We start from the raw sequence: 17,095 nt of genomic DNA, 5'->3' as shown, positions 1-17,095 counted from the left end.
GTGGCGTTTGTGGAGGCAAACCTGTACAGAACAGTCATTTTCACGTCGTCTCACTTTGGACAGAATACCAAATCTGGACCATATACATATTCTAGATAGATTCAAAGATTTCCATACATAGATCCTATTTATTACATTAGGCACGTACACATTATTAGAGTCATCACGTCACTTTCAGTAGGACAAGCTCAAGCAGCTTTCAACACAAACATTTCTACACGTCATGTCCGTCAAGCCTTAGCAGAAATGACAATGTGCCAATGTATTGAGTAAATTGAATTTTCATCTGTCGTTTCGTTAGGATGAAAGCAATCAGCTATCACTGGCGATCATTACGCAGTTCACTGTAAATAGTTCCGGCAGAACTCGTAATGGCAGTTAAAAGCTGTACATACACCGATTCTAGATTAAATTTTACCTTTTTAGCTAATGGCAATGCTGTAGGGGCAGTCACCAAGCGTCTGTCTCTTTTCGTCAGTCGATCACAGCACTCGCCCCGTGCACGACTACGAAACAATCAGCACAAATTACAGCCAGCCCTTTCCATTGTGAAACTCTTCCGGGTTAATCCGTACTGTGTGATACGGGCGTCTATTTTAGGATGCAGTCGTCGCCAAGATGACTCGCTGCCGCATTACGTTGATAACAACAATCGGTGACAATGATTATTTCTCGAAATTTAAATTTTTTTGATATTCTATAACGAAACAGTAGACTGGAAATGATACGACGTAGTAATCAAAGCCGATAGTGAGCCGTGCCTGTCCTAAATGTAGCAGCAGCTAATACTATATCAGATTCTAACGCTATACGTTACGGAAACGTCAAGCGTATTGTCAAGTGTTAAGATAGATGCATCAAGTTAGCGTTGACAACCTCTATTCATATATAGTCATGGTGTCAGGTGGGGTCCGTTAGAGTTGTGAAGTTACTTTTGCTTGCCAAGGTTAAATCTGTTTGTTTTTCAATTAGCAAACTCGTTTGCCGTTGTGTTCTACCATCAGTTGCCCGAAGATGGCAGATTCATATGGACGAAATGCAATCTACGATAGGTTTCATAGTTCACGGAGTGGGTCACAGCTTTTTGGCCTCGCTAGATTAGATAAATACAGGCCTATAGTTTTATTAGCTAATACTACTAATCCAGACGACGACGTAGTCTCGACACAGCACAGCGTCGCTAACTGGCAGAAAAATAACGGCGCCAGTAACAAAATCAGGTTAAATGCCTCACGGATGCCGCTCTGTTCATTTTTTGAAAAATAGATATTATATCGTGGCTAAAAGAATTCACTAGGAGCTACTGTTACATATGCGCATATATACATATATAGGCATTGATCTTTTGCGAATTGACAGTCAGTAGCTTCGCTTGCGTACTGCCGCTTGAGTGCACGAAAAGCCGATTCGGTCTTATAGTCTTCAAATTGGCCGTCTCTTAGTTATGATACTGATTACAAAAGAGGGCGCCACACTGATAGAAGCAGAACACCTTTTCAGTAAACCTTCGGCAAAACCTTACGCTGTAGATGGATTGAATACGTCTAACTTAGCTACATTAGTTGTCAATCCTGCAGGCATGACAGCGTGGTCGGATTGCTAGTTTCTATAATTTGCTTAGCATAAAGCTTGAGTGCGATATACATGTCCTGTACAGTCCCGTAAAGCAAAATCATGCGAATCGCAGCTGGATTGGTTGGGTGCCCGTAGAACTGTTTGATTCTCATTTCCGAAAAGCTGATACTATTGCTTCTGCTAGCCCTGAACAATGACGGTCTACGGTTTGTCAGGCCACCTACAGGTAAAAACACGCATTTGACAGTGATGGAAAGGAGCCTCACATTCAAACATGAAGCAATTAGTTAAACCAACGGCAACAAAAGTAACGATAACAATACCACCTGTTGTAGTATAGAATAGAGTTACGTGCGGAAACGTGTTAGGACAAGTCATTTGCTACGAACTGTGACTAAACTCCGTTTCTGTTAATTTGATCGTAGTTGCTTTTGGTCGGTTTTACTCGTAGCCTTACCATTGTCATCAAAAAATAGAAATGTGACCGTAATAGCGTCAGAAAACCGAGAAGCGTCGCCCCTAATCGAGTACGAACGAAACGAAGCCTCTCTTCTCTGTCCGCCGAATGGAACACCGCCACAGGGAATGGGGTGTTGTTTCTTTTTTGATCTATTTTGCCCTACTCCCTGATATCGGTGTTTTTAGAACAGATCAATGGCTAAAATCCTGTGTTTTCGGTGCCCGTTTATCAGGGTGTTGTCGCCAGCCGTGACTGACATTGCACCAAAACTCAAGCACAGATAACGTCACTGCCAGTCACGTCAAAAGCTGGTGGCTTTGCTGTCACCAATAACGGCAGTAAACTATCTCTGACGGCTTAACGGTACTCCTCTAATGAACTCTTCTTCATCATTTTTGTCGTTCTGGTTTGTGTTCTCTCTGCTTACTGTATAAGCATTTGTGTATGGGCTGGATAGTAGATGCCCATATACTCGGGTGGCACCACCCATCCACATCCGACGGCAGGAACTTCGGCAAACGAGAGCTGCGAGGTCGTTGAAGTCTAAGTTCTTCTGCGAACCAACTACCCCAGCCCAGTTCCCTGTTAGCACTGCTGCACTGATGTAGCTGGCGCTGTTGTCCTTGTTGTTGTTCTGACTGTTGATCTTGCTGCGGGGTACGTTTAGAATGTTTGCCCTAGCGTCGCCTAACGTATAGGCCTAGCAAACAGCGACAACGGAATTATGAGGGTGTGGCCTGATCAGCATGGTAGTAAACTGTACGCTAGATACGCGTACGCTATCGATGCAGGCACAGCGAATAATGGATAATAGGAACCCCTATTCCATCACCATAAAGAAAAGTTTAAGTGCCACACTACGTTCACTGTCTGCGCATTATTGGAACTTGATTATAGAAGTTCCAATAATGCGCAGACAGAAGAAACGATTTGTTTTAATTCGAAAAAGCAAGATGATGCGACTTGTGGGCGCGTGTATAACAGTGAAACTTTTACGCCAACGCCTTGATTGGAACCAGCGTTACTTCTTTAATGTATAACGGTCTTCAATGATATTCTTGATAAATTTGGCAAGATCTCTGAGAACTTAGTCTATTCCTTTAACAATTATTTTTTCATAGAACGTGTCTCAGTTTTTCTTTGGTAACAAATAGCGACAGACACGTCAGACAGCTGCAGCAAACGTGCACCTATAAATGAAGCCCAAGTTGAAAGATATCTTCTGATTCCGGGACGTAAGTAGAATGAGAGTATAATTTACCAACGAAACGAATCTAAAAACGAAGAAATTATTAATAAATATTCCCATTAGGGGCATATTATTACTATTTTTGAAGCATCGCGTATTTGCGAAGAACCTGTTACCTCTCAAAGAACTGCGCATCAGCATGTTCAAAATTCGAGGGCAAATACAAAACCTGTATAGATGCTCTAAGAATACTGAGACAGCTGTTACCTGAATGTAAAATTCGTTAAATAATTTCTACGTGTCGCTGGTGGTAAGATGGTAAGAGACGAATTTCTTATTTCGCTAGGTAGGTTTATTTCCTATATAATCTCATAATTTTATTATACTAATTTTACTATACCTTATTATACTGTATATCGAATTCCAAACAGATTACCCAATCGGGAGGTTGATGCCAGGATACCACGCCGTACGTTTTCATAGATTGCATGTACGGTATCCGGGTGCGAATTAGCGACTAGTTTACGACATGTTGAGGATAGATTCACTTCATGTTACGGAAACACGTGGCGTATTGCCATACCATCAGGGTAAAAACAATAACAAATAAAACACCGAGATTTCATTGAGCATAAGAACAGTGTGTACACTTCGATGTGACTTGCATCCTACCATATAAAGATATAGCAACGAAGAGAATTACCATACCAATCATATCGCTAGTATAATATATTATTTGATATAATCATTATAATAAGTGAGGCATGTATACTACCTAACAGCCGGTTCACGGTTGTCGGTCGAAAACAATACATTAGGTATGCGTCTTTTCAGGTCGGTATAGTCTGATCGGTATAGTGTTTAGCAAGCTCCAGCTTTGGTTCTGGAAAAGACCTTAATAGCCAGCCTACTTAATGCCCTGATCGATAAAAGGAGTACTTAGCCTTCTTCCTACCATTTCTCAAGTTAGTTAACACGTATTGATCGCATCTCTATTGAGGTTTGCGGCTTATCGATAAGTTCATCATTTGTTAGCAAAAATCGACAGGGTTCGAAATGGTAAACCCATGCTGTACCTTTACGGCAAACAGCATCTAGCTCTGTGAGACTGGCTCTATTTATTGACACTAATTGTTCGATTTATCTATTGTTTATTGGAATGATTGAACATCTAATATGGCTACAGTAAACAGACGACGTATGGTGGCCTCAAAGCTAAACGTCTATATCAGCCTGTTTGGTACAAAACATGTCTACACGGCTCAGTGCTATCTGTACCCCTCGTTGACACAGCAGTTTCATAATGTGTTTCATAAGTATTCATAAGTATAAGGGGTCATCGCCGATAAACAGACATGCAGATATTAGCGTTACGGACAAATTCCAGCTATGAGAGACCAGGTAGGGTTTATCATTGCTGCGACAACGCCTATTATTCCCAGAAGAAGTTACAATTTGACGGGTATATTCGAGGCGTTATATTTGTACCAGCGCTGCTGCAAGGAAGATCTATACTACTATAAATGTGAAGAGTACGAAATCATTAGCTTAGTATTGGACGGTGTTCATATCAAGAGGAAGTACTCTCTTCTTAATCTAGCTTTCAGATTCAAGCCAACTTCGGAAGCGCTTGCGGTAATACCTTTATAAACTGAAGATCCGGCAATTTTGCTCTACATATGCTCAGATCGGTTGGTTAACGAAGCAATCAAGAGCTAATCCCTTCGAGGCTGTCCTTAAAGCAATCAAATATAACGATTTTCTATTAGCTTGTATATTCATTCACGAATACACCTAATAGCATTGTACTAATCGTCTGATCTCCGGCGATTTCAGCCGATCAGACCTGCCTGACAGTGACAAACAGTGAAAAGATTATTGTTACGTTCTTGGTAAATGTGGATGGCCAGCAATCTTGGCACCTGCAATTTCGCTTGGCAAAAAGGTGTATGAATATCCTACGCAAACCTGTTCTCCCAGAGCGTACAGAAGGAAACTACCCTATTTGAGGGGGTGTTCCCGTAAAACTACGACTACCTGATGCGTCGAAATAATTAGCAAATATAATAGCGACTTCAGTTACTATTACAATGACATGCACAATTATAAGCAGTACATTTAATGCATTTTTTATGCAATATTGATTTATAATATATTTTCTATTATCGTAGAATTCTCCCTATGCGCTTGATTAAAAAGATTTTCGGATAGCTCATTTTGTGTATGCTTCCATAAAGTGCTCTGTCGACGTTGTCAGATTTTCCATCTTATGTAGGGAACTACATATATGCACCCGCCAGAACCCGCTGAACTGTTGGGTAAATAACCCCTCCTGCATTGCTGTGAATCCATTCACTTTATTCGAACCAAATTGGATTTGCTATGCTACGATAGAGCTGTTACTTTTCTGATCGCTTACAATCGACAAGGCTTCACTAGTATACGTGTATACAACGTATGGTACAAAAAAACGTAATAGGTGTGTAGTGCCCTTTGGACAATGCCGGCCAAACGCAAGTGGGGTATTTTTACACAAAATCAGCAGAAACGGAATCAAATGCTGTCCACAAAGGTAGAAGTGGCTGAACACGCCGGCCTAAATAGTTAAGATTTTCGAAAATACTCTATGCAACAGCAAACCCACAGAGTACATCGACCATTCAAGCCTCCTGCTTTTCCCGCCATTTTAAATGGTACACATACGCGCATGTAACATACCATTGGCTAATTAATAGTTGACTAGTAATTTAATGTACAGTTTTCATCAGCAAAAAACCTCGCAGTTCTTTATCAGATACTGCTGCTGGATACGTACAGACGAGACGTAACATTTGGTTCGAGGACCGTTGTGGACAGAGACCTTGGACCTGTTACTCCTCGTGCTAGGTTTGTATTTGTGTTTGTCGGCTTACAAGTCACTGAGAACTAACTTCTAGTATTGGCTCTTTAAGTATTAGACATGTTATTGTTAGGAGGTCGAAAGGCATCCCATAACGCCATTCCTTCATTGAAAAAAAATTGCATGATCTGTCATTTCCTAGCTAGACTGAGCGGACTGGACGGCGTGGATGACGGCAAATCCCCTACTCCCACCGTGAACTACGACAATTGAAATATATACATATATAATTTCATAATTATAAAATTATATATACAAAAACACCTCTCTAGTCGATTTCGGTAGTGTTTTTGCATCAGGTTTACAGGTAAACAAGGACGCTGGAATTACTGATAAACGAGCCTTCGGAAATAAGTGATAATTGCAGGCGGGGAAAAAAGGTCAAGGACAGAAAGGACTAGAGAGCATGATTAATGAAGCCATTACGACAGACGGAATGATAATGCATTCTGGTTATAACCTTCCATGACCTGTGGCAAGAAATTCGAGATATTAAGGTTGTAAGACTAGTCATTATACCGTCAACAACAAAGGTACCCGTGCCGACATCTGTGTTGCACTGTTGCCTGGTTTTTTTTTAAATCTCCTTTTATCTGAGACACAGAATAACATCAAAATGGCGTTGTCGCAAGCATTGCAGAGCCATCTGGCTGCCGATAACACGATCCAGAGCTTGTAGCACTATGAGACAAACACAGCGGTCCAGTGGCATGGTAAGACGGATGAATAAAGCTATTATAAGATTCGGAAAATATTGAACAAACGCCGATAATAGAAAACAACACGAAAGTAACGACAATCGAAAAAATACGAGCCATATCCAGCAGCGTGTCTGTGTTTAACACCAAATAAAAATCCGATTTTTAACAGTTGAAAAGCCGCTGTCCCTGTGTATTTGATTCACCTGTTCCGCTTTAAGAATTTCCAATAGAGCTTTACAGATGCAGTGCCATACATGCATTTATTCATTGAAGTGATTTGTAGTTGCTAGTTCAATGTCACACGCGCGAAGTCCTCTTGATGTTGCCTATATGAGACACCTCGGTCAGGTTTTGTCAGCACAAATGTCCTTCAAGGCTCCCAGCACAAAGGTCCCCGGACCTTTAATGTGTAACTGTTGTTGCTACAACTCTATCTCTAGAGATAACCATAGAATGTTAAGTAACTGAATTTCCCTAGAAAAGTTTTAACTAGAAGCAATTTCTGTACTCATCGAAGTACTTACAGTGGACGCGCTCGCATTTATCGATTACCTACCCCTACTGAAGTATCGCAGTTGGGCACTCAGACGACGCCGACGACCATAGCATACCAAAGCAGTACTTCGGCACTCTCTCCCTTTCTGTGTAACTAACGTTATTCCACCCTCTCGGCGGGCATCTACAATTATCCTAGCACATATTTTGCGTATTCGTCTTTGTAGATTGCTTGCTTTTATTTTTCTGTCGTTGCTTCCGGAGTTAATTACTGTTGTCGATTACTCGACAGCTTCGTTGACCACGCCGTCCATTTCACGTGATCAGTGAGCGGTGAATGGGTCATAACCGGCTTGACTGGGCTCGTTCTGGGGCAATTGAGTCTAAAGATAACTTCTACCACTACTGCTCTGCTGTCTCCGCCGTTGTCGTTCGACCATCAGATCATCAGGCAACAAGCGGCTCAAAAAGGCGGAGGGTAGCCACCACCTACAAGAGCACCAGCATGGAGTATTCAGTTGCTCGGACTAGTGGCCGTCCCAGTATCTAAGGGCAAAACGCGTCCGCTAACCAAACGCGCCTCTCCGTTACACAACGCTCTACAGGCTTAAAACGCCTGCGGCTACGTAGATTTGGCTTGATTCGGAATCTCCTAGCCACCAGAAAGAAACAGCATCATCAACGTCGATGATGGGATCAGCCGTTTCAGTAAGAACAAGATAAACCTAACAAGATGCTAGGTTCCCATCTTTCAATAGATAGAAAGGGGATTCGCTATCGAAGCATGAAAGTGATAACTAGTAGCGCCAAGGAAGCGCCAAAGTCAGACGAATCAAGACTGACCATTTAAGTTGTTACTATTGCTGTGACTTTCGTGGGGTAGGGTGGGGGTGGTGGGGGGGGGGTAGACGCATACCCTACGATTTTGGACTTCGGATATAATGGCGTCGAACTTTTTAATTGTCATATGGATACTTTATGCGTAGGAGGCACGGCTAGTGTTTGCATCTTTTGTGTAATTATTTTTTTTGTAGAATTTTTACAAAAATCACTACAGTCAAATCTTTACATGAAAAATTCGTAAGTTTTTCTCTTAATAACGCAGGTTGAGGAATTATAAAAAAAATCAATAGGCAAAAGACACTTGAGTTAGTTTTTTTTTTTAAATCAGAGATAAATCTCTTTGCGCATAGTGAAGATCGATGCCGAAATGATTTTAAAATATTAACCGTCTGCTAAAGCTAGACGCTCAAAAAGAGTTCCCAATCGAACCTAGTTCGACGCGCGACAAACCTTACTGGCAAGCAATTAGAAACATTTTTTTCCAAATCAATTTTATATGTTCAAAACAGTTATTGCACCCGTATCAAACACTAGAGCGAATTTCTAATGATTTTTCACAGTCACCGAATTATATTAGCCTAGCTTCGACGCTACCACGATGAGAACGCGTAAGACACTCACAGATTGTCATTAATTTTATAAATAGACATATATATATATATATATATATACTATAGATAGATAGATAATAGGATACAGCAGTTCATCTAAGGGTCTTTTTTCACTGTGACAACATAACACCACCACACACACAATGATCTTTTAAGGAAGAGTATTTCGTAACACATTGCTTTTGGAAACGTCTTTGCAGTAACTTTGCAGTACAGGGATGTTACATTAAGTTTGGAGGTCGCTGTTAACGAATACCGCGCCGTGCGTTGGGTTCACGTCACGACAAAATGTCGAGTGTATGGGTAAAACTGACAATAGCGGTCAAGATACGAGCATCGATGATAATTGTTTCATTCAATAAGAACTAAGATCACTATGGCAAATAGCAAATCCATAGGCTGTCTACTAGGTCCCGTATACTTACTCTGGCGTTTACGTTTATTGGCAGTCGGTCAGTCGGCTAGCAACGCGTTCAAGCATCCCGTGTCACACTGTGTAGCTAGACTTGCACTAATGCTAAACGCCGGACATCCTCAAAACTAACTCAAGGCCAATTTGCATGCGTGACACGTGCGATGCGTATCGTGCCTGTTTTGATAGCCCCATCCGAGGTCCAAAAACCCATCCGATGTTCCAAACTAAAATTATCGATAGTTCGCCTTATGGGGCAGAGATCAAATAACAGGTGGAGTAACAGAGAAATCTCGCGTTTAAGATCCCCCTGTTTGTTCATAGGAAAATACGTGTGCATTCGATTCTGTAACATCACAGTCGCGGCAAACTTAAACAAAGGGATCTATCGGACTTCCCTCTTTACGAATTCGAAATTATGCCATAACATTGGCACAGAAATAGTGTACCAGTGATTATCACAGCTTCCTTCTGGTAATGAACGAACCCGAAGCTCGTTCACCTATCTATTGAGTCACAGCTATGGGAAGCAGGCCACCTGAAGTACGAATTAAGTTCTATTATGGCGGTTGCAACTTGCTTAATCGGTATGTCGGATGATACGAGATTCTCGGTGGAGACATGGGGCAGGAGAATTTCATCGTCCGATACTTCATGACGAGTAAACAAATCTATCGATTGCTATAAAGGGGCTTTGTAGGATACAGAAATTAGTCCGTCAGTAATCGATCGCTTCAAGCAAAGCAGAAATTTCATGTTCGCATAAATGACGTAGCGATGCAGACATATTTCGCTATTGAATGCTTTTATGAGCAACAGTAATTACTTCAGGCCTGCCGCGTCGCGTTCGTTGCAGTGGCCAACCACAGTTAGCTATGAAAGGTCGTTGCAAATTTCCGTGAACGCTTTATACACACACCATGCTACTTCACGTTTTTACGAACCGACAAATATGTATCAACTGAATTTACTTTGCAAACGTCGGTGTACACATTTATCGTGAAGCTTTACATAATTCTGTATCAAATATATCTTCCTATTAATAAATATGTAATCTAAGATATGACAGCCCCATGACGTGTCCTAGTATTTTCCTTGATCTTGTCTCTTTGAGCCTTCCAATGACAACCACCCGCGCACCGAGGATTTGCGGCTAGCCGTTCACCATTATCACAGATAACGCACTACAAATGGATGGTACTTGGCCCATAAACTTCTCACGGTTGGCAAAAGGAAATCAACGATAGCGCCCGCGTAGCTTAGTTTGTTAGGAATGGTTTGACAACAAGGAACATACAGTCAAACCTAAATACATATCATGCGCACGATTCGAGCAGTAGGTTGCATCTTGAAACAATCATAAACAACTGTTAGTTTTGTAAAATTATATCTAGTAACAAAGCCGCATATCATAATATATAAATTGAAGGTAAGAAGATAATTGAACGAATGGATTGAAGTGCTAGGATTGTGCTATAGCAACGTAGTTAGCCCAAAAAAAAAAGAACACCAAAGTGGTAAGCCATCGAGTATTTCTAGTTCATGTTCTATATTCAAATGATCAATATTTCGCCTCTGACGGTCGAGTTCTATGCATTTCCACAGAGATTTATTTTTAAACAGCGCGCCTCGTTCAGGCTTAATGCGCATTTGACTTGGAGCGTTCCCCAGAATTTCAAGACGTTTCTGCGTACACCTCGTTGTTTGCTTTTCTGCAACTAATATTTGACGATATTAATTGACCCGCTGTGCTATTGTTGGAAACAGTAAAATTGGCGTGAGAGATATTCAGCCAAATAAAGCATACGTAGTGATGAATCAGACTTGTTCTAAACCGAGTAAGGTTCCTCGAATAGTGTTACGGGCAATGTCACTAACCGCATATGCCTACGCGTATATTGCCAGCGTTGCATCTCGTTAAGCCAGATAGGTCCGGCCCCTCTCTTCAGAGTGCACTAGCGCTCTTCTGAACTATTTCGTAGGAGAGGCCGGTTACTCATTCAACGGTGAGTCACCCATTCCCTTCAGTGAGTCACTCGGCCGCACGACGACACGGTTAGTAGGAGCGGTCGACCTGTCTTCAAGGTTCAATTGCTAAAATAGAGGGTCAAATACAACAGTCGATTGTCTTACGGTACGACGTCAACTTTCTACCGCGAGTAGAATTAGTTCATATTAACGCCAGGTCGAAAAGACATGACCCGAATACATCAGAAGGACCCAAAGACATCCTCTTCAAGCGAAATCGAATTTTACTATTACACCATCTGTACGGCAATAGTTGACAAACTACAACTGCAGCACATAATGGTGAGTCTTTATGAGTTTAGAATGCTTAGAGGAACATTTAGAAGGGTTAAAAATTCAACTACGGGGAAGGACAAGGGCCAAAAATAAACGGCAAGAATACTCGTACTAACTATAGTAATAATAATATGAGAAAAGACTAGAAAAGTTTGCAGTAATAACAATTAGCGCCGCTACCGGCGCTGATACTTCTGACGTGGATTCGTTTGGCCTATCAACACAAACTGGGATGATTACTACTTTTGAAAGTCGTTTGCTAGTATCGAATATCTCTGTATGCCGTCGTAAGCTGGAGGGTCTTAGCGGTCAGCGTATCGCTTGTAACGGTCAGCGTACGAGGACAACACCAAATACTGCTTCAGGCCTTGCCCAGTCAAAATTATGGTCGAAAAATAGATGACAATGTACGCCACATAGATCGAATCCATGAGCGAAAATGACGCTATGAAGACAAACGATAGCATAGCGAAAAATTCCAACAGGACGCTTCATTGGCGGTCGCAGAACCAAGTCAATGCGGAGCCCAAGCGGTACTTCAAGCCCGAAACAGACGTTCCTGTTGTCACTACAGCCGTATTGTCAGTGGTTTTAGTAGGCTTAATAATTCGTTCCTAGTGGTTGAACGTTCTTGACGCAAGTTTTTTGAACGATTGTTGTAGTATGATACAAATGTAACCCATTTATTAACGTTAGTTCCATGAGCTTATAGTTCGACGAGAGCACATATCGCGCCGCAGTGTCCAAACATCTTTCCCTTCGCCGTGTTTTCAATTGTCCCTCAAACATACCAAATAGATACACCGCCGTAATGATATACGAACAAATTCGTACGTTTACTTCGGAAGGGGTTCCCGAAATAAAAGTCCACGTGTATTGTTTTTGTAAAAAAAAAAACAATTAGTATTACTTTTTATAAAAAAAAAAAAAGATAATACAATTGTAACGCCAACTACAGGACTCTGGTCGTCTAGAAATGAGCCTTACTTTGTACAAGGCACATGTGTAAGCGGATGATAGAGTCATTAGCGCTCTTAGGTAGCCCTGAGCTGCAGGCGAATCCCGTCATTAAGACACTGTGTCCCGTGTGAGACGCACTCGCCCTTTACAACAACAGATACTTGTATCCCTGCTCATCGGTGACTCATTCTTACGAGGGAAGTTTACTTTGCATGAAGCTGACTGTTCCTTCTATTTTATAACTATGATATGTATACCTAGAAGCTACCAATAGACTCAACACTTTCCTCAACCGGCTATGATTCAGTAGCCGCAACTACCCTCATAATTAAATCCATAACAAATTAGTTCGTTAGAGTACGAAAAATAGTAAGAGAAACAAATCAACACCGATTAAAGAAACAACGGCGTGACCTTAGGTTTCAGCGGTATCAGATACTATCCCTCAGCTTTTGTGTAACTATGCAGTCAAATTACAGTGACTAGACCGGTAGAGAGAATCCGTAAATTGAGTTCTAATAAAAAATAGGCCACCGTGGAGGAAGAATGGGAGAGGAAGCTATGCCGCACTATGTCGCTCGATATATGGGATTTTTGCTGCCAGTGATAATGGCGGTAGCCAACAACAAACCCACTGTTGCGGCACAAGAGAAAAGAACCTTTCATTCTCTGTTATCTACGACGGTATGTATCTGCTTTGGTACTGTTGTTCGCTGCGCAGTTGTAGCTTTTGTTGTGGTCGTCGTGATCGTTTCCGAACATCGCTCGAGTAGACAGTAACCTGTGCGTCGGCCGTTCTTGGGGTCAGGTCATGTCGCCATTTTTCTGTGGCCTGGTCATAGCAGGTCACGAGACTTCGCCAGTGGCGACTGTAACGGTAACTCGACTGGTGCCTCATCCGTCGTTACCTGGTGGCTTGAGCTCTTACCAACAGACAGGCAACCCTACAGAGGCGCACCCACTTTCAAAAACCTAATCAGATCTGTGCCGGACAACATCGGTCCGTTTAACAGCGGTCGCAGTTCACAAGCTTAAACCGTATGATGAGAAGAGAGTCAGCTCGTGAGCTCAGATGACTTATCGACTTGATGATACTGCTATGCCCACACCAACTTCATGAACTGAACCCTAACAAATAACGGCCTAGTATTGTATACCGATACACATCGAGTTGGCGAACGCCGATAGCGCCATTGTAGTTAATTCGCGTAGCACATTAGATGAAAAGTCGAAGTAGCCAGTTAAACCTGACCAGTGGTAACTTAAGTGTTCGACGCCGGCATAATAAACACAACGAAGTGGTGTCGTTGTCTCATCCTTACCATTCGAGTCTGAGTACATTCCATCATAAGAATATTTGCGAGAAGACCAAGAGAGATTTTCTGACAACGGTACTTATAATCAGCTTGCCTACTAGGCACCTGTGATAGTTCCAATGCATTGCTAAGGGTAGAAGAAACGATGGCAGTAGGCCAAACAGATCGTTCATTCGTACATGCACGACACCTAAGCGATCACGAAGCACGTGTGCTAGTAGCAGCAGTAATATGTACGATATACATACATGTGTATACACAGATATGAGGCGGATTCTATTTCGTACAGTTTGGTGCAAAGGCGGCTCACAGTATAGACCCTATAACTATACTCGCAATATTTCAAATGACTCCATTATATGGAACAATGGGTGACGTCGCCACTCGTTACGCAAACGAGAAAGAACTGGCTGCCGAATTTTTTCGGATGTCGGTCCCCCCCCCCCCCCATCCTACCCCACTTCAGCTCAGCTCACCCCACCTCACCACCTCCGGGACGTACTGCAAAGCAGGCACGCCTATATACCCAGCTTTCCACCACGGGTATCTACGAACCACTACTGCACAAGCAGGCCGACGCTTTCATTCGTGTACTCTTCGCAGCACCCTCAAATGGCATTCACACATTATTTAAAAGATGCGGACTAACTTTACTTCATAGTAACCTCGCGAAAACGCGGCATCAAACATTCGTTACAACGAAAATTGTACCATTGATAACTAGCGCACAGCCAGATATTTACGGCATACTATAGGCTTTACCCGCGCCTGAATAACTTCACAGCGAAATGAGCCAATTCGACCGCCTTTAGTTAAATTAGTTTTCGGCCTATTTTCATCTATCCAGTTAGTGACGCTAGACCAGTAACCTTCGATCTACGATTTCGATCGACAACTCGCTTGTTTTCCTCTCTCGTATTGATGATTGCACAGTTTATTCTCTATCCATTCACTTCAGCAGTAGAATGGCCCCTCACGAGCTCCTACGTTTGTCTACTTTAATCTATTGTATTTTTTTACTCACCAATAAAGATCAACGGACGTTTGACGTTCCTCACCCGGGTTCCTTTCCCGCCAACTGGCGTTTATGCTTATTATGCTACTAGCGCTATTGGGTTTATCGATGCGACTGTTTTGCGGTGATGGCGCCGATTGCAGACAACGAAAGCGCACACAGTCAGCCGTACAGTGTAGGCTATTTGTCTCTTTACCTCACTTACCGTGCTACGTCGCCACTACGATTAGCGTTGGGTAAGCCTGCTCGATCTCTGCGCCACGCTCGAGAAGCGATCAGCCGACCAGACAGACAGACAGACAGACAGACCGACACACTATGCCACTTCTGCAATCCACCCACCCGGCCGATCAAACGACGAACCAATACACAATCTGCTGCTGTTGCTACTGAATACCACAGGAGAGAAACAAGAGGTCTGCTATAGCACTACGATCAGCTCACCGGCGAACTACGACTGGCGCGTGCTGTGCTGTGCCATACAATGCCGCCTCCACCGCTGCTACTTGGAGTGGGTGTCGGGAAAGGGTAGGGACACGCCATGACCAACTGGTGGTCCTGCTCCCAAAGCGCTGCTGTGCGATCGTAGAACAGCCGTAACCGGCCGGCAAAATAGCCGGGGCTGTAGCATCTGGCGGCCGCTAGAAGGCGCTACGGGGCGCACCCCTGAAAAGTTTGTCTGCTCGAAAACGTTGGGTGAATTAGGAGCGCGAATATACTGGGTTGTGAAGGTGGCTCGGTCGCACGTAGCTGCATTGTTACAAAGATCTGTTGATTTTTCTTTTACTAGCTGGTAGCATTGACCTATCCTATAAACGATTAACGATTTCTACCCTGTGCCGAATACGCAATCGCAGCGTAAGGGAGACACTTCGATCTAAACGCCCAGCTTTTCGGAGAAGTTCACTGCTTCGTATACGTTTGTGTAACTCTTGGAAGGGTATTGCAAGTTTAACTTGAAAATACTTTTGTCTTGTTTCATCTGTTACTATAGTGACCACTTATCATATTGCGTAATAGTGTTCCTAGAGTGATTGTCGAATCGATCAAATGACACTAGTACGTGTTTTTAATTGCTGATGGAAGACACTTATCAGAATTAGTAAATCTAAATTTAGAGAAAGACTGTCAACCAAATAGGATAAAATCAAATCTGTGACATGATCCGTCTAAAAATGATGATGTCTCGAGCAATTTTGTGGCGACCATTTATACTGGCAGTATCGATATACAATGTTGGCGTTGTTCAAATTCAGATAGACAAAGTAGCGTAATTAGGATTAGTCTGCATCTCGTAGCGATGACGGGGTGCTCCCTGCGTTTGAGTCTTATAGAAAACTCGATAATATGGTTTAGTAGGAAAACATCCATGTACCGCCGACAATTTATATAGTATGATCATATTTTGATCGCGTGAACCCCTATTAGAGTGCCACCTCTGTAGCTGATGTGAAACTAAAAGTCAAATAAAAATTTTGTCACGTATTTATTTGGAGGTATCGGTAACTAATTCAACGAAAACACTTCGTCGACATTTTATGGCTTTTTGTTGTTTTGATAGAATGATGGACGTATAAAGAATATTTGGCACTTTCAAACAAGCAACAAGTAAATATTGACCTAGCTTGCCTAAAATGTTTCCAATAGGTCTAGCAGTGAAAAAAAATTATGATCTGTGTGTATGGTATCCAATACAGATGGGCAAAGAATCTAACACTGTTTTTGAAGTAGAACTTTATTTCCTAGATGTTGAAACTGTTATTTGATCGATTTCATTCCTAATTGGAGAAGTTTTGTCGTCATTCCAAAGGTTATTCATGCTTTTAATAGCGTAGGGGCAAAGTCAACAACAAAACAACCATTGAGTCTTCAGCTCCGCAACTACAAGGCACGGCTTAACTTACCACTTACTTTATTTTGTTATTTTCAATGAGGCTTGCCGAGTTTTTAATATGTAAAATTAACGTTTCAGGAATTAATTTAATCAGGTAATCAGTTACTATGTTTTTACTTTTAAAATGTCTGGCAATACAATTATTTTACGCACACAGTGTAGATGAAAACAATTTAAATTAGGTCTAACTGGGTTATTTACGGGATGTTCAGAATTGTTCAATTGTGTTCGGTTATATAGTCGCTTTAGGTTTTATTAGATAAACACAGCTTTCATTAACTCGTAGTGGTCTAAAAAAACGAACAGCTATTCTTCGTTACTGCGCCAGCGATCAGATTGTATTGAAGTGCCTTATGATAGTAAACGGGCAAGGTTTTACAATATCAGGGAGCTAACAGATCATGTCCTCAGAGCTTGATGC

At 42.1% G+C, this 17,095-nt stretch overlaps 1 protein-coding gene across 4 annotated transcripts in view; it reads left to right on the top strand.

The window, feature by feature from the left end:
- Positions 1-17,095, top strand: part of LOC147751886 (uncharacterized) — a 53,978-nt gene that overhangs the window by 8,659 nt on the left and 28,224 nt on the right. The window contains exon 1 of one of the 4 annotated variants that reach the window (XM_086973208.1): positions 9,012-11,495. The exons of the other annotated variants lie outside the window; for them this stretch is intronic. Within the exon in view, the coding sequence (XP_086829334.1) occupies positions 11,382-11,495 (114 nt within the window). The 5' untranslated portion in view covers positions 9,012-11,381. Of the gene's footprint in view, positions 1-9,011; positions 11,496-17,095 lie in introns of those variants that run through there. 4 annotated transcript variants of the gene reach the window in all.

The sequence above is a fragment of the Varroa jacobsoni genome, unplaced genomic scaffold (assembly GCF_002532875.2).
Source record: "Varroa jacobsoni isolate VJ856 unplaced genomic scaffold, vjacob_1.0 contig01850, whole genome shotgun sequence".
Classification (NCBI taxonomy): domain Eukaryota; kingdom Metazoa; phylum Arthropoda; class Arachnida; order Mesostigmata; family Varroidae; genus Varroa; species Varroa jacobsoni.
This window is presented reverse-complemented; position numbering and strand designations above follow the sequence as displayed.